Source organism: Ictalurus furcatus, chromosome 18 (genome assembly GCF_023375685.1).
Source record: "Ictalurus furcatus strain D&B chromosome 18, Billie_1.0, whole genome shotgun sequence".
In the NCBI taxonomy this organism is placed as follows: Eukaryota; Metazoa; Chordata; class Actinopteri; order Siluriformes; family Ictaluridae; genus Ictalurus; species Ictalurus furcatus.
In genome coordinates this window covers 15,404,453-15,427,358 of record NC_071272.1, presented here as the reverse complement: position 1 = coordinate 15,427,358, position 22,906 = coordinate 15,404,453, and the positions used below count along the sequence as shown (strand labels likewise).

Below are 22,906 nucleotides of genomic sequence, written 5' to 3'. Positions count from 1 at the left end.
GAGATCAAATTTCTAATCTAAATTTCTAAAACAAGGATAGATTACAGTGATCACATCTAGAAATATTCAGGTCAGCCATCCCCAGACCTACATCCTACTGTACAGCCATGTTGTGAAGATAAACTCTGTAAATGCAGTGCTTAGCAAAAGAGATGCATAACTGTTGCATGGAGTAGCAGGAATCAAGTTTGACTGGAAGAACATAAAACTGCTTTCATACTGCAAAAGCAAATGGTCATATCTAAACAAAGACTCCTCCCTATTCACTAAAGGGTAAGGTCAGTCACTAGCTGAATCAGACATCACATACATTTACAGAGGGACAGACAAAGCTAATCCTCCTCTTAAAGCAAGAAGGAAAATGGTATCCCAAAAACTTCAAATCCTTGGCCTCGTTATGGCACTTATTGGTTTTGTAGGCATCATTGTCATCTGTGGTTTACCAGCCTGGAAGATGTCTGCTTTCATTGGAGCCAACATTGTGACTTTCCAGGTGTACTGGGAAGGCTTATGGATGGATTGTGTGGTTCAAACCACAGGCCAGATGCAGTGTAAGGTCTACGATTCCCTCCTTATTCTTCCTGTACATCTGCAGGCAGCTCGAGCCTTGATAATCGTTGCCCTTGTTGTTGGAATCTTTGGAATTATTGTAACCATCATCGGCGGCAAATGCACCAGTTTTGTACAGGATGAGAGTGCTAAGGCTAAGATCGCCATCACTAGTGGGATCATCTTCATCATCACAGGGATTCTCATCCTCATTCCAGTGTGCTGGACCACAAATGCTATTATCAGGGACTTTTACAATCCTGCCCTTACGGATGCCCAAAGGAGGGAACTGGGACCCTGTCTGTATATCGGCTTCTGATGTGCTGCACTTCTCATTGCAGGTGGGGCCCTCCTCTGTAGCTCATGTCCACCAAAAGATGACACTCCCTATCATGTGAAATACTCTCAGCCCAAATCTACAGTGAGCAGCAGCAAGGTTTATGTGTAAGACATGTGATTAATCACTTTAGTGGACTGGTAAAATGAGCAGGCAACTTAATCAAAGAACTTCTTAGCACTATCCAGCATGTATTAAATTAAAATCTATCAGTGGTCTTTAAAGTGCTACCAGAAATGTTGCTACAAGAAGGTCATTTCTATTGCATACAAACCATTGTCAAGAAACTTCATGGGCTTTTTGGTGACCAACATGGAATTTTACACAAAATGCAAAACATTCAATTGTAATCATTTGTATTTAAGCTATCTTGTAAAATCTCACAATCAATAAGGATATATGTACTATTTTTATGTGTTATATATACATGCTAATTTATATGGCAGCTTTTGGAAAGTGCTGAATCACTGCCTCTGAAGGTCAGACTCATTGTAATGCTATATCCTACTCTGAGAATTCTTTTTGTCAAACCCTTTTTCAAGCTAAAAAATTACACTTAAATTGAAAATGTAATCATTTTAAACACAGCATGGTACAGTAGTTAACAACAAGGTGAGGGAAATTTGTTTTCATTGTTTCTGTAACATTAATTATATCCACACATGCATGTGAATTTGTTGACACAGAAAAGATGTGATTGTATGGAAATTCTATTGACCTTTAAATTGAAAGAAACTAAAGTCTATCAGTGGTATGTAAAATGCTCATAATATGTAAAACATCATAATGCAATATCATGGGCTTTTTGCTGACTAACAAAGAATTTTACACAAAATCAAAAATGGTAAATTAGAATAATTTTTTAAGCTATTTTGTAGAATCTCACAAGCAATAATTATACTTAAAGTAAAGAATTATTTAAAACACATTGTACAAAATTTTTTGCAATTGCAATATTTAATTGTAATATTTATTTGTTTTTATTTGTTAATGATGTTACTTTCTGTTATATACTATACTGTACAGGCTTGGGTGTTATAAAGGCATTATATATCTATATTGAACACATTTAAAATTAATTCATGAATTAATTAAAAATAATATTGTAATCAAAACTTTGAGTGAAATTTGTTTTCAGACTTTTTCCTACATTTAAAATATGATGGTATTTTCTAACCCTCGCACTTCCAGGGTTGGAGGTTCAACTCCTGCCTCTGCCTAGTGTGCATGTAGTTTGCATGTTCTTCCATCCATTGGGGGTTCGGGGATACTCTGCTTTCCTTCCCAGTCCAAAGTCATGCACTGTAGGCTGATCAGCATTTCCAAATTGGCTGTAGTGTGTGAATGGGTGTGTGAGTGTGTGTGTGTGCGATTGAGCCCTGGGATGGGTTGGCATTCTGTCCAGGGAGTCCTCCACCTTGTGCCCCGAGTCCCTTGGGATAGGTTCCAGGCTCCCTGTGACCCTGTGTAGGATAAACTGCAGGCTACAGAAAATGGGTGGATGGACAGTTATGTCCACACCTGCATGGGAATTTGATTGTATGTGATTCTGCAGAAATCCTATTGAATTAATCCTGTGTAATTTATGTTAAAATCTGTTTGATATTTGAGCTTCTCTAAATTATTATTCTTAATAATATACAGTGCCCTCCACTAATACTGGCACCCTTGGTCAAACAACAGAAAATAAAATACAGGTTGATTAAAAAAAAAGTAAAAAAAAAAAAAAAGCTTTGTTAAATATAGGTGTGCAACAATTATTTCCCCCCTTTTAGTCAATACTTTGTGCTACCTCCCTTTGCCAAGATAACTCTGTGTGTGTGTGTATGTGTGTGTGTGTGTGTGCGCGCGCGCGCGCGCGCGTGTTGTGTATGGGTTCAAAACACCATTTGCGCTGTGGTAAGCTTATAAAACTGATTAAATAGGCTAAATGCAAAAACAAAATGCTACACATGCGTATTAACAAATACAGAATGTACTCCTGGCTATTCATAGTTGCCAGGTGTATTTCCGTATTTCTACTACAGGATGTAAGATATTGGACTTTCTCCCACTTCAGAAAAAAAATGCTATTGAAAACTATTTGTGGAAGAACATTTCGTAATGTGGGTTGTGCTGAGCTCTTCTATGCTTAATCTCACCTGCAGCCTGTGCTCACATTAAACTACTGTAGAATTCAAGGCTGTGTTCCAAACCACATAAGTAGCAGCCTAAGCATTAATAATAATGACATCAATGGTGTAGAGACATAGTGCACTATTTAGTAGGGTAGTATGCAGTTTCGGACGGAGCCCAGGTATTCACGAGTCACGGTTGCTCAGTATTGTGTGTTATGAGAATAAAATAACTTTAATGTGACAGTGAAAGAGAAAATGACGTCAACAAGGGTTTGTCTGTCTATTAACCGATTACTGCATTTTACTGTGACACGTTTCAGAACTTAAGCCTTAATGCATGCAGTCCAGATATTAAAATAGCATGCACAAATATTCCAACGGTCGTTTGCATAAAACAACTGATAAAAGAAACAACACAGAAAGTCGCTGATCAGGTGAGATGAGTTACATATTACACACGTTCAACATTTGGCACAGAAATCGGATTTCAGCCTGGCGCATGCATTTGTCATTCTTTAATGCTGTAAGTAATAATAATAATAATAATAATGATGATAACAACAACAACAACAACAACAACAACAATAATAATAATATTAATAATAATAATAATAAATAAAAATAATTTTATTTAAAAAAAAAGTCGGATATCCTACACTATCAATCATTTTTAAGGTAAAACTCCCTCTCACTCTCATTATAAACAGAGAGTAGTTTCTGGTATTGGGTGCGGAGCTTCAGGCTCTTTAGAGTCGGTTCCTAATGTTCAAATGCTCATCTAAAACTGAAGACTCGAAGAGGCACTTTAAAGTGAGTCGTTTGTAAGTGATACATCACTGCTCCTAAGGCCTAAGGGTAATTTGTTGTCACAGCCTTTCAATTCAAAGCATCTGAGGCATGCGCGACATTTTTGATATCATCATCATCAGAGTCATTTTTCCATTGCACCATGTTACATGATTAGGTGAAAAGAATATCAAAATAACAAGTTAATTAATTTAAAGTTAATTCATTTGTTTAATTAGGCTATCAAAACCAAAATTAGACAAATTAAAGAATAAGGGGCACACGCTTGACTTTTTTTTTTTTGAAGATTTGTTTAAGACTGTAATTTTAGATGCAATAGCTTTTTTTATGTTGACATTTTCTTTTATGTTCAACCCGAAGAACAAAGGAATCCCTGCAATGACTGGTCGTTATACAGCCGTGATCCGTCTGTTTGGAAATGCTGATCATTGATTGGCTGTTTCTTAAAACTCGCAACATGTTTGATGTCCGTTGAAATCGCTTGCGGCTGTAGCGCGCACGTGTTGTTTGTCGCTACCTGATCCGCTTGCCCTGCCGCGCATGCGCATGTGTTGTGAACATTTTATGACCTTAACCCATATTTTTACAGGTAGCATTTGAATTTTTATATAATAAGTTATATAATGCCTTAAAAATAATTTGAAGAGAAAAGATGAGATGATTTATAAGCAGATCATATATATATATATATATATATATATATATATATATATATATATATATATATATATATATATATATATATATATACACATATATATATATATATATATATACATATATATATATATATGATGAAATTATAAACATTATAACACAAATTTACACATGATGTTTAATGCTGTTTTGTCTGTAGTTGATGGGGAGAGAGCACATTACTTTGCTCAGCTTTGTTATGTGAATTAAGAACTTTAATAGGTGGAAGCTTTGCAGGATCATTCCCAAAACAAACACAGATGTTTTAATCAAACCTCATAAACTATGTAGTATCACCACGCCACCCATTTTAAAGCAAGGAGCATAAAATAAATCAAAATCCAACATTAGACTTTATGGACAGTGTATAACTCTAAAACACTGGTTGCAGTGGTTTTATGACTTTTCCCAAAGAATGCAGTATTTCCTCAGCACCAGAAAACATAGGTTATGAGTTGTTATTTGAGTTACTGCTTGTCCAAGATATTGATAGAAAAACTGCACACTGATTGTAATACAATAACAATAGTTTTTGTCTTACTAGTACAAATATTCTGGAAAATACATATAGCATGATAAAAAAAAATAATTGCATAAGCCATGGTGTAATATGTGGCTGAGAAAACCTGTTTGGAAAACTTGTCTGTGTTTACAGTCTTTTTTATAGACACTCCCCAAAAAACATTTCTCTCTACCCCATATATATATATATATATATATATATATATATATATATATATATATATATATATATATATATATATATATATAATTGGTAATGCTTTATGAGCTGCCTTCATGAAATGTGTGTAGTGCATAACTGCATCAAACTCCTGTACAGCAGGAAGTGCTGTCACAACATTCTCTGGCAGTGTGATCTCTAACTGAACTCTGTTGGCCACCATAGCAGAGATAGTGGGGGCGGGAATGTGGGGTGAGTTCAAGGATTAAAAAAGGATTAAATAATTTGCTCCAGTATTGTTATATGTCAATAATTATATATATATATATATATATATATATATATATATATATATATATATATACACACACACACACACACACACACACACACACACTGTATATATAATTATTAAAATTATTATTAGTAGTAAGTCTGGGATCAAAAAGATAAATTTGAAAGATGAATAAGAGAGTTTAGAATTTCAGCTTTTATGTCATGTTATGTGTATGTAGATTTGTTAAACAACATTGAACATACCACATTTTGTATCAGACGACCTAGTTTTCAAGTTAGCAAAAGTATAGGAACAGATAAGTCTTGAAGTAAATTAAAGTAAATAACATTTAATATTGGTTGCATAGCCCTTGCCTGTAATAACTGCATCAAGCCTGCGACTCACTGACATCACCAAATTGTTGGTTTCTTCTTCTGTGATAGAAATGGTGAAATGCATGCTCAATTTGGTAAAGGTCTGGTGATAGCTTGGCTGGTGATGAGTTGGCCATTCTAAAACCGTCCGTGCATGGAGGAAATCCATGCAGACACATGCACAGCATGTGAAATTCTACACAGACAGCAACCTGAGCTCAGGATTGAACCACAAATCTAGGAGTTATGATGGATAGCACCAGTGCTACCTGATTGGTGTCCCCTGACCGAATTACACTGCTTCCTTTAGCAGTGCTTGCCAGGTTGCTCTCCATTCTGAATTTATCCTGACTGTGCCCCTATTCCCTGCTGGTGCAAATGCAGTGAGAATGGTGCAAGGTACATAGAACCTTATTCATGGTCAAATCAGATTGTAAAAAACAAGTATATGCAAATTCCAGTACCACTTTCTTTATTCATGTATTACAATTGTGGTGTATCTGTAAGCTTGTCGGGTCTGGTCAGAGCGCATGTAAATTTGAGTGTACCATGTTAACAAATTAAAATGTCTTGATTAAATAATTCAAAATCAATAGCCTATCATCAATAAGTAAGGTAAAGTAAGTAGAGTTGTGAAGTAACAATAAAATATCAGGTAACATTGATTACAATTGTGCACACAAGGACCTCAAACCTGGTTTAGTGTCAGCTTGAAATTTGTAACTCAGAATGTGCAGAAGCATCTGACCTATTTGAGTTTTAAAATGGTAATTGGTCTGGTCTGCACTTATATAGGGCTTTTTTTTTTTTTTTGCACTGGTTCTCATTCGCCCATTCACATACACCAACTGTAGCAGAGCTGCCATGCAAGGCGCTAGCTTGCCATCAGGAGCAACTTGGGGTTTAGTGTCTCCGGCATGTGGAGTCATGTGGGCCAGGAATCAAACTGCCAACCCTACGATTAGTGGACAACCTGCTCTACCACCTGAACCATAGCTGCCCAGGTGATAAATAAAAACCTAGCTATAAATAGAGTTCACTTATGGCAAGGTTGAAAAATTGTTTTGTACATTGTGGCTTTCATTAAAAACAGAGCACAATTCCATTCCGTTCAATTCCAACACATTAGGGATAAACATTTTAACTTAATTTAAGCCTTTTTCAATTTTAATAGCTTGCTTGCAGGTTGTCAATATATTTTGAGCAAGCTCATCAATTCTAAACATCCTGTAGGAAAATGGAACTACTGTGATCCACTACGGCCGAGTTTCTCAAACTTTTCTCAAACTTTTCACCATATTAACTGTTAAAAAAATACAAAAATAAAAAATCCATGGATCTCGCCAGTACAGATTTATTTTATGGACATAATCAAAGGGCTTATTGTTCCTGAATTTTCTTTATTTCATTGGTTTTGAGCTATCGAGGTTTGGGTTAATTCTGTGATCAGTCAAACAGACTAATAACCATAGTAAGTCAATAATTAACCGATAAATAAATGGTGGATTGTGATTTTCACTACTATAACAGTATTTTAAAAATTGCAGGGCACCTGGCTATGCTTCATTGAGGCCACTTTGAGAACCATGGCACAACAGTAACATTGCATGGAAGAGGTCACCAATGGTTGGCTTTTTTCTTTCAGATCATCTCTTTTGTATATGGACAAAAAAAGATGTGAAAGAAACAAAAGTCATTCATACGTTCAATCATTTTCAGTGCCCTCTTTTTCCTGTTCAGGGTTGTGGTGGATCTGGAACCTATCCCAGGAAGATTTAGAATGAGGAAAGAATGCACAAGAAGTTTGGACTTTGATTTGGAGCAAAATTTTACAAACAAAAGTCACCAAAACACCATATGAAAACACCAAAAGCTCCATTTTCATAGATTTTGCTGCTGCAATTTTCTATTACTAATTATAATGACTTTTTAGGAGGGCTTTTTGAATGAATGTTTTTGCACAGTTGAGCTTGAAACAATCCTACAAATACCTGCTTTGAAGCCCTTTGAAGCCCCCTGCATAGGCTTGAAAGCCATCAACGTTTTCTCTAACATACCTTACTCATACAAATAACAGCTAATTTACAACACTAAAGACTTATTGCAAAGGAGATCAGATATGTCCTAAATAAATATCTTTGCTGTCAGGTCATTGTGCAATGCTCTTTAAATAGTTTGTCCAGTTATTCTCTGAAATATTTTCTTCCGTTCTGTAGGGGTTATCATACTAAGTTCTGCAAATAGGTTATTAGAGTCCCTCAGTTTTGTAAAGATACACTAACAATACAGATTTGAGGTAAGACTGGTGATACCTGAGCATAATGTCTTAGTGTGCTTGCTAGTTCAGACAAGCTCTTAAAACTGGTCCTGCTGGCATGTTTATGTTAAGGTGGTTTTTATTGTCATTCCTCTATAAAGCTTGAATACATTTGAACAAAATAATGTTTCTCAGGACCATGGTGCAACATGGAACAGTATGCAAGACTACATGAAGTGCAAATACACAACAGTGTGAGACGAGTGCAAAACAATAAATACACAGGACAGTAAATACACAGGACAATAGATACACAGAACATGGATTGTAAACTGTAAGCTATTGTGTAATGTAGCAGCACAAGTATAGCAGCAATACTGGCAGCAAAAACTAGTGTTGATGTAGTATCTGTGATTACAATGTTGTAATTGGTTTACATGACATGACGTGAACATATTGCTTAAAACATCTGAAATTTGGATACTGCTTCTGTAATGTCCCTCAACTTTCAGAACAAATGAGTAGTGGACTATACTGTCTATATCAGCTGACCCATATACAGTACTACTAGCACTATCATCTGCTTAATACAGCCAAACCCAACTGACTTAACATAGTAAAAACATATCATAGTCATTTATTGGACTGGGGTTTACAATTGGGACACTTTTGCCATAAAATTGAAATGCTGCACAATAATTTGATATTGATTTGATACTGAGGGTCAATTTTGCATTATATTGTTTAAGTGTGTCTGCTTGTAGTTCAGACCAGGGCTATAACCAGGATGGGCACTGGACTGGTTCACCTAAACGGGGCAGTTGATTACTGGGTGGGAAAAATACCACCTGTTCTTTTTCTAAAACTGTCCAGTTTTGGTGAACCTTGTCCACTGTTGCTTCAGATTACTGTTCTTGGCTGACAGGAGTGGAACCCAATGTGGTCTTCTGCTGTTGTAGTCCATCCGTCTCAAGGTTCAGAATGTTGTGCATTCTGTGATGCTTTTCTGTTCACGACAGTAATGAAGAATGGTTGTTTGGGTTACTGTTATTGTTATTTGAGTTTTGGTTTACAAGGCAGTCTGATTTCTGAATTATTGTACATGATATGCCATCAATACAATAGTCATTAATGAGTAACATTACACAATACAACAACTTAACATTACATAATACAACAAAATTGAACTGACCTTAGGTGTTTATTTATAGCCAACTTAGGAGCTTGTAGCCTAACCCAATCAGGTAACTTTACTTCATGAATTTGAAAACTGGACATAGGCTACACGAAAAGAATAAAGCAAAACCTTCCAAAACTACAGAGGTTCAATCATCTGTGTCCTTATAGCTATTTATGTCTATGGTTGGAACACATTTGACTTAAAATTCTTACCATTGGACCCATTTGGTGCCTAAACTCAACAATATCTCAACTGCAATGATCAGTCATCTGGGTACAATTCTTTAGAATAATAAAAAAAATAAATGCTACCACAGATTTTCCTATGAACAAGTTGTTCTTTCCCTTGCTGCCAGCCTCTCAAGCACAGAGGCAGATGAAATGTCAGTTTGTCAGTGGCATTCCTTACTAAAGTTTGTATAGGATTGTATATAATAAACACCAGTTCCTAGACTACTATATGCTGCATTTTTCTGTAGAAATAAGTTTAAATGGGTTAACTAGTGGCCTCATGCTAAACAAGATGTCATATCACTGCAAACCAGTGACTCACCAACCAACTACAAACATGGCCAAAGAGGACTACACTTCCAACACTCACTCCACAGTATATAGAAACTGTTAGAACACAATGTCTTTGCGAAGTATACGCTCGATTGCTATTGTCTGTGTCATTACCAAGCCTTACGAAGTGTTGATATTCTGTTTTTGACTTTGTTTAGTCCACTGACCTCGATTCTCTGCCTTGCCTGTTTTGACCTGCTCTCCTGATCGTATGACCATGGCCTGTTTAACATTGTGGTTTTTTGCATTACCCTTTGGACTTCTTGTTTTTGGATTAAACTACCTAATCTGCACTTGCTTCTGTCTGCGCCTCCTTTACGTGACAGAAGAAAACACCATTTAACATACTTTTCTGTCTATAGTTTTAAAACACAAACAACAACAGAGCAATAAGGACACGCCCTCTAAGATTTGCAATTTATTTGGAAACAGTATGACAAAGCAGGTCCCTGTTTAATCAGTGTTCAGTTCTTGCCGTTTAGTCATGCCTAGGCATAGTACGTCAACTGCCGCACTTTTAAAAACTGGTTCAGCCAGATCGGCTGTTCGCAGGTTTGTTTCACCCGTCCCTCCCCCATTTTAACTAATACAGAGACAAAAAAGCACATACAGTCTCATGGAATGTTTGTGTCTATTGATTTCACAATTCCAATGGTTGGTAAAAAAAAATACAAAAAAACAAAACAAACAAAACAAAACAAAAAAACCCCAACACTTCCCATGATTTCCTCACTGCCCCTATAAGGAATTTTGATGTGACATCTCTGTGTGACGTGATGAGAAACAGCAAAAAGTTCCTCCAGGTACTCTGGACTGATCTGAAGGATTTTACATCAGTTTAAATATAAATCTAAACATTGAATATGTAGTTTTTGGAATAACCTCTAATGATTTAATTGATGTTGTCAACATTCTCTTACTTATAGCCAAGTATCACATTCACAACAGCAAAGTACGGCTGGTATTGTTGCTGTCCTGTAGATGTACATGTAATATGTTGTATGTCTTATAACAATAAAAATTAAGATATTCTGTAAAATCTGACTGTCTGCCAATACGAATAACCTTATGCTCTTTTACATTTCCAAATCCAAAGGTATATTATCCATTAAACAACCACAGGATTCCAGAAAACAATCACATGATTAAGCTAATACTGTATTTTACCTTAACAGTTAGGGGTGGAAGACTGGAAAGGTTTGTTGTTCCTTGGAGTTTTTGGAGGTTTAGCTTCTCTTCACACTTTATTAACTGACTGCAGTGCCATATGTGCAATAACTGAAACACCTTTGTATAGGCAAGGCTTTTTAATACCTAAAGGCTTTTAGCTAGGTTTCTGCCACAGTAATGCCAGACATTATGAGTGAGGAAAGTATAAATGGTCTTTGTCTGGTTTTTAAAAGAATAGCAGTGCCTCATTTGCTCATCTAGATAGACGTGTAGCTTTTATTAAACGTCACCAGTGTCGGAGGGAAAAGAGCAGGAAAAGAGCACAAAGAAACACAATCCTTCAGTTAATTTGTTTACATTGATTTTCTGTCTAGCAAACTGATAGAAAGGTTAAATCCACTACAACGCTCTATTTTGTCGAGGAATAACATCTCTGTCTTTACAAAATCACGGATTCTTTCACTTCCGATGCCAAAATATTTGATACTATGACTCACACACTCAGTTTCTGATGTAAAAAAGATCATGATCAGCAGTAAAAAGGATGTGACTATACAAGGCTATATGTTGTTACTTTGTTGAAAATAGGTAAGATATTAGCAGGTGAGTCAGAATCTCATGGGGGGCAGTCCCATTCTGACAATGCACAAGTCGAAACAGCCAAACCTGAAGAGCGGGTTGTGAGGTGGTGCCTGTGTCACAAACCCCACCCCCCACCAGACACTTTTATAGTATCTGCTCTCACTGCATTTGTCAGAAACTTGCCAAGATACCACAGAGTTCTGTCTGAACAGCAAAAAGGAAGCCAAGAGAAGTAGAGCAAAATGGTGTCGGCTGGGTTGCAGATGCTGGGCGCTGCCCTGGGTATCATTGGCTGGATTGGTGTTATTGTGGTCTGCGCTCTCCCTATGTGGAGGGTCACAGCTTTCATTGGAAGCAACATTGTCACATCGCAGATCCAATGGGAAGGCATATGGATGAACTGTGTAGTCCAGAGCACAGGACAGATGCAGTGCAAGGTATACGACTCCATGCTGGCCCTGAGTTCAGATCTCCAAGCTGCACGTGCTCTCACGGTCATCTCCATCGTGGTGGGCATCTTCGGCATCCTACTGGCCATGGCTGGAGGAAAGTGCACCAACTGCGTGGAGGATGAGAACTCCAAGGCGAAGGTTGCTGTGGCAGCGGGTGTGGTTTTCATCATTTCTGGGGTACTTTGTCTCATTCCTGTGTGCTGGACTGCCCAAACAGTCATCAGGGACTTCTACAACCCACTGGTCAACCAGGCACAGAAGAGGGAGTTGGGCGCATCGTTGTTCATCGGCTGGGGCGCTGCTGCTCTGCTGATCATTGGAGGAGGTCTGCTGTGTGCCAGCTGCCCACACAATGACAAGCCAGCATACACAGCCAAATACAGTGCTCCTGCTCGCTCCCAGGCCTCTGCACCCTCCACCAAGGACTATGTTTAAGAATGTCAAACAATGATTGTCTTACCTGCACAAGTATGGAGCAGTTGAAATGAGGACTTGATGGACAATTGTAAGAGTTAATGTTACTGGATTTTATTTCTTTCTTTTTACATATTAACAGCATGCAGTAGATACTACTGCATAATGTTATGCCATAATGTTTTCTTAACTGGATGATTGTTTTTACAATATAAGATTGTAATATTTTAAGCTTGTTAATTTTTTCCTCATTCTGTACATTTTAAGGAATTCATGATATTGTAAATAAATATTTTGTACAGTATATATATCATTGTTTCCTCAGCTATCAAAACAGGAAAAAATAATAAAATCAAAACACTTGTCTAACATGGACGTTTGTTTTTGATTAGTTTTTTTTTTCTTTTAAACTGGAAAAAAAAAAGTTAATCGTGTGTTTGGGTAAGTTTGAATAATGTGGTTTAGTTTTTTAATACAGAAATTCAAGTCACTGCCTGTGAACAAAACATTTCCCAAGGGAGTTGTCTTACCTTGACTATCCAGTTTAGGTGTGGCTCGGTTGAAAAAGGCTACAGGTTAGGTAACACGTAACTGCATAACATATAATTGCACATATGAGAGAAAACCTTTCCAAAGGCAAAAGCATTTAATCTCTTTATCAGGCCATTACCGACATAAAGGTTAATAAGCAAAACACCTAACCATTTAAAGGTTTTTTTTTTTAATTAAGTAAGTATAAATTTTTTGGTTGTGTTATAAAATAGAGCACATCTTTGATGCAATCTCTTGGACTTAGCTGATGCTTTATTTATTTATATATATATTTTTTACAATACAAAAAGATTACACTGTAGCACGAATTACAGAATTTTTTTTTACACCTGTGTATCATTAAGGTCTAATCACTATTAGTGCCATAGATGAAACAAAAAGGTGTAGTATAGTACTTAACGAAGAAAAAAAACATTAAAGGTAACTCCAATAGTAGTAAATGAGTGCTTAATTAAAGGCAGGTGCAAGTGGAGGGTAAATCAAGTACACTTTAGTAAATGGACATAAACAGTGTTAATATCAACTAATATATATATATATATATATATATATATATATATATATATATATATATATATATATATATATATATATATATATATATATGTGTGTGTGTGTGTGTGTGTGTGTGTATGTGATCATCCTCTACTAATTCCAAGGAGATTCCAACAGAAATATAAAACAAACATGTTAAAATGTTTTTATAATGTCTCCAATGTTTTCAATACAAATTTAAAACAAATAAAAAGTCCAACTTACATATATTTAAAATTTACTTTACAGTACATTAATTTGAAAATGAGCCCATTGCTTGTTTAAACAAAAAACTCTAAATTATAGACAAGAGTTCCAAAACCTTTTATATTGTTAGTCTAGTGGTCTTTTTGATCAACCAAACAAACAATCAATCAACCAATCATTCAATCAATCAACCAATCAATAAATAAATCAATAATGAACCAATCAACCAACCAATCATTCAATCAATCAATCAATCAATCAATCAATCAATCAATCAAACAATCAATCAATAATCAAACAATCAATCAATAATCAACCAATCAATCAAACAATCCATCAACCAACCAATCAGTCAGTCAACCAACCAAACAACCCATCAGTCAGTCACTTAACCCAGTGGTTCCCAAACTTTTCCAGGGCAAGGCCTCCCAAATGAGATTAACATTTGACCGAGACCCCCCTTTTGCAAGATGTCTTTAAAACACATTAAAAATACAGACTTCTGAATATATATGCCTTTTTTTTCTTAATAATTACATCTTACATCTTTACATTAGATTATATTAGGAATAGACTGTGTGTGTGTGTGTGTGTGTGTGTGTGTGTGTGTGTGGTTGTCTGAGAGTGAGAATATATTTTTCACACCAAATTGTTGAGGCCCCCCGGGCGCCCCCTGGCGGCCCCCCACTTTGAAAACCACTGAATTAACCAATCTATCAAACAGTCAATCACCCAACCAGTCAATCAATCAAGTAAATTATCTGATAGAACTCAACAACAGCCGTTTAACTGCTATCATTAGTGAATTTTATGTGCATTTTTTTATGCTCTTATCTCAGTACAGGAAATTTGTCATAAGTCTTTACCATGGTAATCTCACACATGTTACAAATGCAGTAGATGAAGATAAGGTTGGAATAATGCTGAACTATTCCTTTATTGTAAGAGCATGTATTTGCATGCAAATACATATGTAGAAATTATTAGTGGCTAATAATATTTAAAAAAATAATATAAAATATTATAATTTTATAATTTACCTATAAATTATATATAATATAATTTAAAAAATAGTTTCGCATGTCAACTTCAGTATATGTATTTTAGAGCTTGGTAGGGGTAGCTCAGGTTATAGATCTAAATAGACTTTCAAAACAATGAATGGAACAGAGTATCAAATGACTGCTTATTCTTTTCTTTGAATGTGCAGTAGAACCACACCTTATAAGTATGGGGTATAAAAAGCGTGTTAATACAACACGCAGACACATTTCCGGAACTATCCCATGAAGCACTGATTGCAGACTATCCAGAACAATGGTATCCCAAGGCCTCCAGATCCTGGGTGTTATGCTGTCTATGGCAGGGTGGCTAGGGACAATCATTACGTGTGCTTTGCCTATGTGGAGAGTGACGGCTTTCATTGGAGCTAACATTGTCACGGCGCAGGTCATCTGGGAGGGTTTATGGATGAACTGTGTGGTTCAGAGTACTGGACAGATGCAGTGTAAGGTCTACGACTCCCTGCTGGCCCTTCCTCAAGACCTTCAAGCAGCCCGAGCCATGGTCATCATCTCCATCATTGTGGGCATCTTTGGTGTGCTAATGGCTGTGATTGGAGGAAAGTGTACTAACTGCATGGAGGATGAATCTGCAAAAGCTAAAGCTTGCATTGTCTCAGGGGTGATCTTTCTCATTGCTGCCTTCCTCATCCTAATACCTGTGAGCTGGTCTGCCCAGACCCTTATCAGGGACTTCTACAACCCCTTGGTGTTAGAAGCCCAGCGTCGAGAGTTAGGAGCTTGCCTGTATATTGGCTGGGGTTCTGCGGCTCTCCTGCTGCTGGGGGGAGGGCTGCTTTGCTGGAATTGCCCTCCGAAGGAGAACCAGCAGTATACAGCAGCCAAATTTGCACCTGCTAGATCCTTTTCCCCAGGGATGAATTATGTATGAGCAAAATGGTGAATGTTTCCATGAGAACTCTGAACAAAAGTGGATTCATCTACCATATTAACTATGTATCTGGAAAGGCATGTATTTCTTTTCTTTTGCGACCACATATATTTTCCTATTACATGATTATGGATCTTTGATAATAATGAGATGGATGCTTGTTTTAGTAAATGAATGTGAACAAATTCTGTACATGGAAATTCGGTGATTGAAAATCTTTTTCATTTGACATTTTGTAATTAAAAGTCTGTGAAACAGAGTAATATTTGAGTCTTTAATTAGCACCTATACTGAGACTGATGTGAAAATATTACATTGTTTGACATATTAGACATAACAAATATGAAGGCAAATGATTTTGTCAGGCATGTTTCCTTTACACGCACATTTAAAAAAAAAAATATGAACACAATTTCTAATCCTCACTGTCGTAAAATACAAAAGAAAATATTTTTAAAAATCTATTGTCTTGGATGAACAAGGGAGATTTTGTAACCCTGTATTGTATGAATTGGTGCCATTGGGTAAAAAAAAAAATTACTGTTATTGCATGGAGTAGTATACATAGTAAATAGTACTGTAGTAAGCCCCCTGGACAAGAAAGTTCACTTCCACCAATACCAGTACTTCATTCTACAACGTCAATAGGTTGTGGCTTTCAGCAATGTAACTGAAAGTAAAATTTATTGTGTATATTATATAGCATATAGTACTGTAGTAAGCTCCCTGGACAGACAATTATTCACTTCCACCAATAGCAGCGCTTCAATCTACAGTGTCAGTAGGTTGCACACACAATGAATGTAACTGAGAACAGAATTTATTTTGTCCAGGGAGCTTATAATATACAGTGATGCCTTTAATTCATTTAAAATGAAAATTGTATGAATAAATAAAATGTAATTTGTAAGAATAAATAAAATGATGAGTGTAATGCTTGATAGTAGTATATAATCCTGTACTACACAATAACATCCTTGGGTTCCATAATAGTGTCATGTTGTGCCACATCACCATATGCTTTTTAACAATGATCAAATATGCACTGTATCGAAGTGCTGAAAATTAAATGTTGCTCGCCTATTATTATAAATCTGATTCTTTAATAGCTGAAAATGGTGCTTTAAGGGCACTGGAAGCAGAGACAGAGATGGAAGTGCACAGCTAAATAGAATCAAAATGGCCACCAGTGCATCAGTCATGTGGCCAACTGACTCTCCTATTCTTTTAAAACATTACATCATTCTTTATCATACTTAGAGTGAGTGTAAGTGACTAAAAATGGGTATGTCACATACACATATATATAATTGAAAAGACCGAAGCTATTCATGAGGCTTTATTAAAGACACTTTATTGCTTGTGTATTGCCTAGGGATTCCATGAGCATGTGTGGGACTTTTCACTGTGCCTTTAAGAGATTACTAGCAAAATAGCAAATCCTCCACTCTATGAAGTGTGCTTTCAGACACTTTTGCTCATGCCGGCTTTAATTGGTAAGTGCTGAAAACAGTCACGTGGTACAATCAGTCTAATGATTAGCACCTTAGCGTGATTACCATGAGGGGTACAAAAAGGATTCAGACACACACCCCCCTCATCAAGCGTTTTGAGATTTTCGATTGTTCTCAAATTAGTGAGAGGCGATGGCTAGTGCAGGGCTGCAGGTTTTGGGTTTGGCTCTGGCGCTCTTCGGTTTGCTTGGCGACATCATCATCTGTGCTCTGCCCATGTGGAGAGTGACGGCCTTCATCGGGCAGAACATCGTGACCGCGCAGACCTTCTGGGAGGGCCTGTGGATGAACTGTGTGATGCAGAGCACGGGACAGATGCAGTGCAAAGTCTATGACTCCATGTTGGCTCTGCCCCAGGACCTGCAGGCCGCGCGAGCTCTCGTGGTCATCTCCATCCTCCTGACGCTGTTCGGTCTCCTGCTCGCGGTCGCTGGGGGAAAGTGTACAAACTGCATCGAGGACGAACCGACTAAGGCGCGCCTGTCCGTGGCGGCCGGCGTGTTCTTTCTGGTGGGCGGTGTTCTGTGCCTGATTCCTGTGTGCTGGTCGGCTCACACGGTCATCATGGACTTCTATAACCCTAACCTGGCGGACGCACGGAAGCGCGAGCTCGGCGCATCGCTGTTCGTTGGCTGGGGCGCCGCCGCTTTACTGCTGCTCGGAGGCGCGCTCTTCTGCTCCCAGTGTCCTAAGACTGAATATCGAGGTTATTCAGCCAAATACACAGCGCCAAGATCAAATGCACATGGTGGTGGCAACTACGTGTAGGTTTAACGAAAGCTTAACATTGGCCTGATGGACAACTAATGTGTCTTAACTAACTTGTGTTTTTATTGGACAGGTTTACTAAATAAACATGTTTTATGCAATCTGTCTTCTCTTGGGCTCTAAAACCTAAACCGTTAAGTTAGGTACTGGATTACAGTAGTGCTCTTAGTTTACTCAACTGTACTGTTGACTTGACTAGTAACTTGTTCAGTCAAAACTACCTCAGCATTAGCTAAATGAACTTTAAAACTGCTTGTTCTATACAATTCTATTGTGCAGGGACAGAAGGATTATTGCATTGTACTTGCACAATACTTATTGTATTGTAATCTGCTACAATAAGGCTTAGAACAAAATGTTCCTCTACAAAATGCAGTATGTTTCTTTACATAAACTGGCTAAATGTACTTGCCCAAAAACAGTTCTGTTAATTATTGGACTATCTAAGTCTAGGCTGAAGTTGCACTTTAGCCTATACTTAAACAACTTGATGGGGGTCTTTTCGGAGGTTGTTCTATAATTGTGTCTTCATCTTATCTGAAGCTGAGTTTGGGTCGGCTAGCTGGATGTGATCACCAATAGGGATGAGTGATTCTAACCCTGAGTTACTAACATTTAACATACAGCTTGTGGTAATATTAGATGTTCACATTCCCTTTTGGAAAGGTAATGATAACCTAGCATTACAGCTGTCCACCATGATGTAATACAGGGAGTGGGTTAACATTAACTTTAGGAAGTGTTCTGGACAAGGCAAGCAGTAGTAATTAGCATTAGGAGGATGGGTTAGAGCCATGTTTCTTGATGTATTCGGTGAATGTTAATGCTGGTTAACAGGTGCAGTCGGTCAGTGGTGAACGGAACTTGGCTATCTCAGTAATGTTGAAGCCAAAAGTTATTAACAAGGTTAACGTGACAAAAAGAGAGGATGGGGTTTAGGTTGTAATGCTTTCCACCATCTATGTAATGTTGGTCAAATTAATCAGGTTATGTAAAAAATTGGCAGTGGGGTGCTAAAGGCAGGGAAAGAAATATTTGCAAGTTAGCTGGGTTTTCCTGGTGAGGCTACAGTGCCATTTTGTTCATTAGGAGAGTCGAGGTCACATTTCCAAAATTACACAATCTGGGATTCTGTAATGTAATTGCTCAGTTAAAACCCAACATCATTTGTCCATATTTTTAAACTAACCAACACTCTTTTTGCACTTTTATAGCTTTTCAAATGGAAGGGAGTGGGACTCTTGTCTTCCCAGATGGCAGGGAGATTTGCAAGAAGATGCATCAACTCCAATTCTTACATCAGTCAAATGTTTAAATGATATTAACAAATGTTACCTGAATATTATGCAATTGTTTGTTTAATGAGTTAGTGATATCATAGAATTTTGCCATACAAATTGGATTTTAGGATAATTGTAGGGGGAAAAAAAAGTATAAACACATTATTTTTTAACATCTTTGTGTGGAAATGTTTAACACAATGTGTTAAATGTACTAACACACTGATTATGAAAGCAACACAAAATGTGCTGTCCTTAACTAGACACACATGTTAAAAATTACCATGATTGAGTCAAGGTTCATATCAATATATTTATCCATGAAACCATTACTATACACTAGAAAAATAAAAAATGTGCAATAACAGTCCAGTTAAAATACTTTTTTATACAGCTGAAAGTTGGTAATTAGATCATCCAGTCACTGAGCTAATTAAACTTGTTAGCTACCATTCTTGCTTAGCTAACATTTTATTAGTAGACTCAGATTACCAGACAGTCTCAAGAAAATACATTTTGGGGGGTTTTTTGGTTAAACAAGTAATCAACATTTTGACATTCAAGTGTAAGGGCAGTCTTAGTGTTCTCTTTGAAATCTGTGTGCTAGTTTGATGGCTTCTTAGCTCTCTGGCTTGTGCTGGGTCTAGTAGCTGGTGTGAGAAAAGATGTATTCAAACTTAACTTTCTAGAGATTTTTTTTTTTTACTACATTTTACCCCTTACCGCTGTTATTTCCATCCATTTTAGGATCTTCACATAATGCAGCAGTTTTTTGTTTAACTATAATTGTGGGTTTTTTGTTTTTTTAAACAAAATTTACATGTTACTTTACAGGGGGGGACCTATTAAATTGTTGAAGTTGCACTGTAGTCTTTATTTAAGTAGTCTAATAGTTAACCAGACTTTTTAGGCAAGTAAATTTTGCCCAACTCATGCAAAGAACTGCATTGTATTTTGTAACATGCAAGTGAGTGGTAGCGCAGTTATTAAGACTCACATTGGACTACTGAGCAGAAAGTTGTAGGTTCAAATCCCAGCACTGTCAAACTGCCACTGTTGGGCCCTTGAGCAAGGGCCTTAATCCTCAACTGTCCAGTTGTATGAATTAGAGAAATGGAAGTCGCTCTGGATAAGGATATCTGCCAGAGCGAAGTGTAAAGGAACATTTTGTTCCAAGCCTCACTGCATCAGATTACAATAATCCTTTGGTCCTCCACACAATAGAATTGTATAGAACAAGCAGTTTTAAAGTTCATTTAGTTAATGCTGAGGTAGTTTTGACTGAACAAGTTACTAATCAAAGTCAACAATACAGTAAAGTTGAGTAAACTAAGAGCACTACTGTAATCCAGTACCTAACTTAAGGGTTTAGGTTTTAGAGCCCAAGAGAAAACAGATTGCATAAAACATGTTTATTTAGTAAACCTGTCCAATAAAAACACAAGTTAGTTAAGACACATTAGTTGTCCATCAGGCCAATGTTAAGCTTTCGTTAAACCTACACGTAGTTGCCACCACCATGTGCATTTGATCTTGGCGCTGTATATTTGGCTGAATAACCTCGATATTCAGTCTTAGGACACTGGGAGCAGAAGAGCGCGCCTCCGAGCAGCAGTAAAGCGGCGGCGCCCCAGCCAACGAACAGCGATGCGCCGAGCTCGCGCTTCCGTGCGTCCGCCAGGGTAGGGTTATAGAAGTCCATGATGACCGTGTGAGCCGACCAGCACACAGGAATCAGGCACAGAACACCGCCCACCAGAAAGAACACGCCGGCCGCCACGGACACGCGCGCCTTAGTCGGTTCGTCCTCGATGCAGTTTGTACACTTTCCCCCAGCGACCGCGAGCAGGAGACCGAACAGCGTCAGGAGGATGGAGATGACCACGAGAGCGCGCGCGGCCTGCAGGTCCTGGGGCAGAGCCAACATGGAGTCATACACTTTGCACTGCATCTGTCCCGTGCTCTGCATCACACAGTTCATCCACAGGCCCTCCCAGAAGGTCTGCGCGGTCACGATGTTCTGCCCGATGAAGGCCGTCACTCTCCACATGGGCAAAGCACAGATGATGATGTCGCCAAGCAAACCGAAAAGCGCCAGAGCCAAACCCAAAACCTGCAGCCCTGCACTAGCCATCGCCTCTCACTGATTTGAGAACAATCGAAAATCTCAAAAGGCTTGATGAGGGGTGTGTGTCTGAATCCTTTTTGTACCCCTCATGGTAATCACGCTAAGGTGCTAATCATTAGACTGATTGTACCACGTGACTGTTTTCAGCCCTTACCAATTAAAGCCGGCATGAGCAAAAGTGTCTGAAAGCACACTTCATAGAGTGGAGGATTTGCTATTTTGCTAGCAATCTCTTAAAGGCACAGTGAAAAATCCCACACATGCTCCTGGAATCCCATTACGTACAGGTTCGCAACCCTGGTAATGGAGTACCCTTTGCCCAATTTACTCTCCTCTAACACACGAAGTTCAACTCAGGAATGGCTGTTATTTATCTGATTGTATGAATCGGGTGTGTTGGGAGAAGGGAAAACGTTAAAATGTGCAGAACAGTGGGTACTCCAGGACCTGTGCCATAAGGAAATGGAATAGGTTAGTGTCAAAATGATAAAATGGCAAATATAGAAAGTATCCATACTTCACTTTGATGTTAATAATACATTCTGTGTGTTATTCTGCCCCTGAGTGCAACTGTGATTGAAATGCATCCAGTAAAACATCTTTATTTTTAAAATTTTTCTGTTGAAATACTTCAGAAAGTCAAGATTTATTTGTGTTCCAATGTGCCAAAATGACTAACATCATCCTCAATATAAAGGAATTTTTTTTTTAGATATAGGCAATACACAAGCAATAAAGTGTCTTTAATAAAATCTCATGAATAGCTTCAGTCTTTTCAATTATAGATGTGTATGTGACATACCCATTTTTAGTCACTTACACTCATCCTAAACATGATAAAGAATGGTGTAATATTTTAAAAGAGTAGGAGGGTCACATGACTGATGCACTGGTGGCCATTTTGATTCCATTTAGTTGTGCTTTGATACCACTCCCATCTCTGTCTCTGTTTCCAGTACCCTTAAAGCACCATTTTCAGCTATTTAAAAAAAAAAAAAAAAAGGGTTCACTTGGCACAACATGACCATTATGGAACCCAAGGATGTTATTGTGTAGTACAGGTTGTTGGAATTAACAGCATTAATGTGTGAAACTAGGTCAAAAAAAGAAATCTGTAGAAAGTTAGCTTTGAATACATCTTTGCTAACACCAGCTAAATAGATTTGGCACAAGCCAAATAGCTAAGAAGTCACCAAACTAGCACACAGTTTCAAACAGAACATCCATTGAAAACACTTGAATGGCAAAATGTTGACTAACCCCTCAAAAATATATAATTACATAGAATGTTTGGTAATCAGAGTCCACTAATAATTTTTTTGTTAGCTAAGTAAGAATGGTAGGTAATTAGTTTAATTAGTTCAGTGACAGTTGGCTGGTTGATCACCAACTTTCAGCTATATATAAAAAATACATATATTACATTATATTACAGTATATCACATTTTCTCTTTTTAAATCAGTTTATTTTTGGTGTAAATTATTTACATTAATTCTGGAGACTCTGCCATTC

At 37.5% G+C, this 22,906-nt stretch overlaps 3 protein-coding genes across 3 annotated transcripts; 2 read left to right on the top strand and 1 right to left on the bottom strand.

Annotated features, from left to right (window-relative positions):
- The first annotated feature begins 320 nt into the window (after positions 1–320).
- LOC128622333 (claudin-4-like) lies at positions 321–12,832 on the top strand. Its single transcript, XM_053648755.1, has 2 exons — positions 321–852; positions 11,830–12,832. The coding sequence occupies exons 1-2, from the start codon at positions 362–364 to the stop codon at positions 12,476–12,478; spliced, it is 1,140 nt and encodes a 379-aa protein (XP_053504730.1). The 5' UTR covers positions 321–361; the 3' UTR covers positions 12,479–12,832.
- A 2,041-nt stretch (positions 12,833–14,873) lies between these two features.
- On the top strand, positions 14,874–18,129 carry LOC128622334 (claudin-like protein ZF-A89). Its single transcript, XM_053648756.1, has 2 exons — positions 14,874–15,550; positions 17,347–18,129. Exons 1-2 carry the CDS (start codon positions 15,068–15,070, stop codon positions 17,983–17,985), a joined length of 1,122 nt encoding a protein of 373 aa, XP_053504731.1. The 5' UTR covers positions 14,874–15,067; the 3' UTR covers positions 17,986–18,129.
- A 2,490-nt stretch (positions 18,130–20,619) lies between these two features.
- LOC128622330 (claudin-like protein ZF-A89) lies at positions 20,620–21,399 on the bottom strand. The gene has a single exon (XM_053648753.1). It carries the CDS (start codon positions 21,397–21,399, stop codon positions 20,764–20,766), a length of 636 nt encoding a protein of 211 aa, XP_053504728.1. The 3' UTR covers positions 20,620–20,763.
- Between the last annotated feature and the right edge of the window lie 1,507 nt (positions 21,400–22,906).

Coding starts and splice junctions, on each gene's coding strand:
- LOC128622334 (XM_053648756.1), top strand. CDS start 15,068: ATGGTATCCCAAGGCCTCCAGATCCTGGGTGTTATGCTGTCTATGGCA. Junction 15,551..17,346: donor CCCAGCGTCGAGAGTTAGGA/GCTTGCCTGTAT, acceptor AATTAGTGAGAG/GCGATGGCTAGTGCAGGGCT.
- LOC128622333 (XM_053648755.1), top strand. CDS start 362: ATGGTATCCCAAAAACTTCAAATCCTTGGCCTCGTTATGGCACTTATT. Junction 853..11,829: donor AGGGAACTGGGACCCTGTCT/GTATATCGGCTT, acceptor AGAGAAGTAGAG/CAAAATGGTGTCGGCTGGGT.
- LOC128622330 (XM_053648753.1), bottom strand. CDS start 21,399: ATGGCTAGTGCAGGGCTGCAGGTTTTGGGTTTGGCTCTGGCGCTTTTC.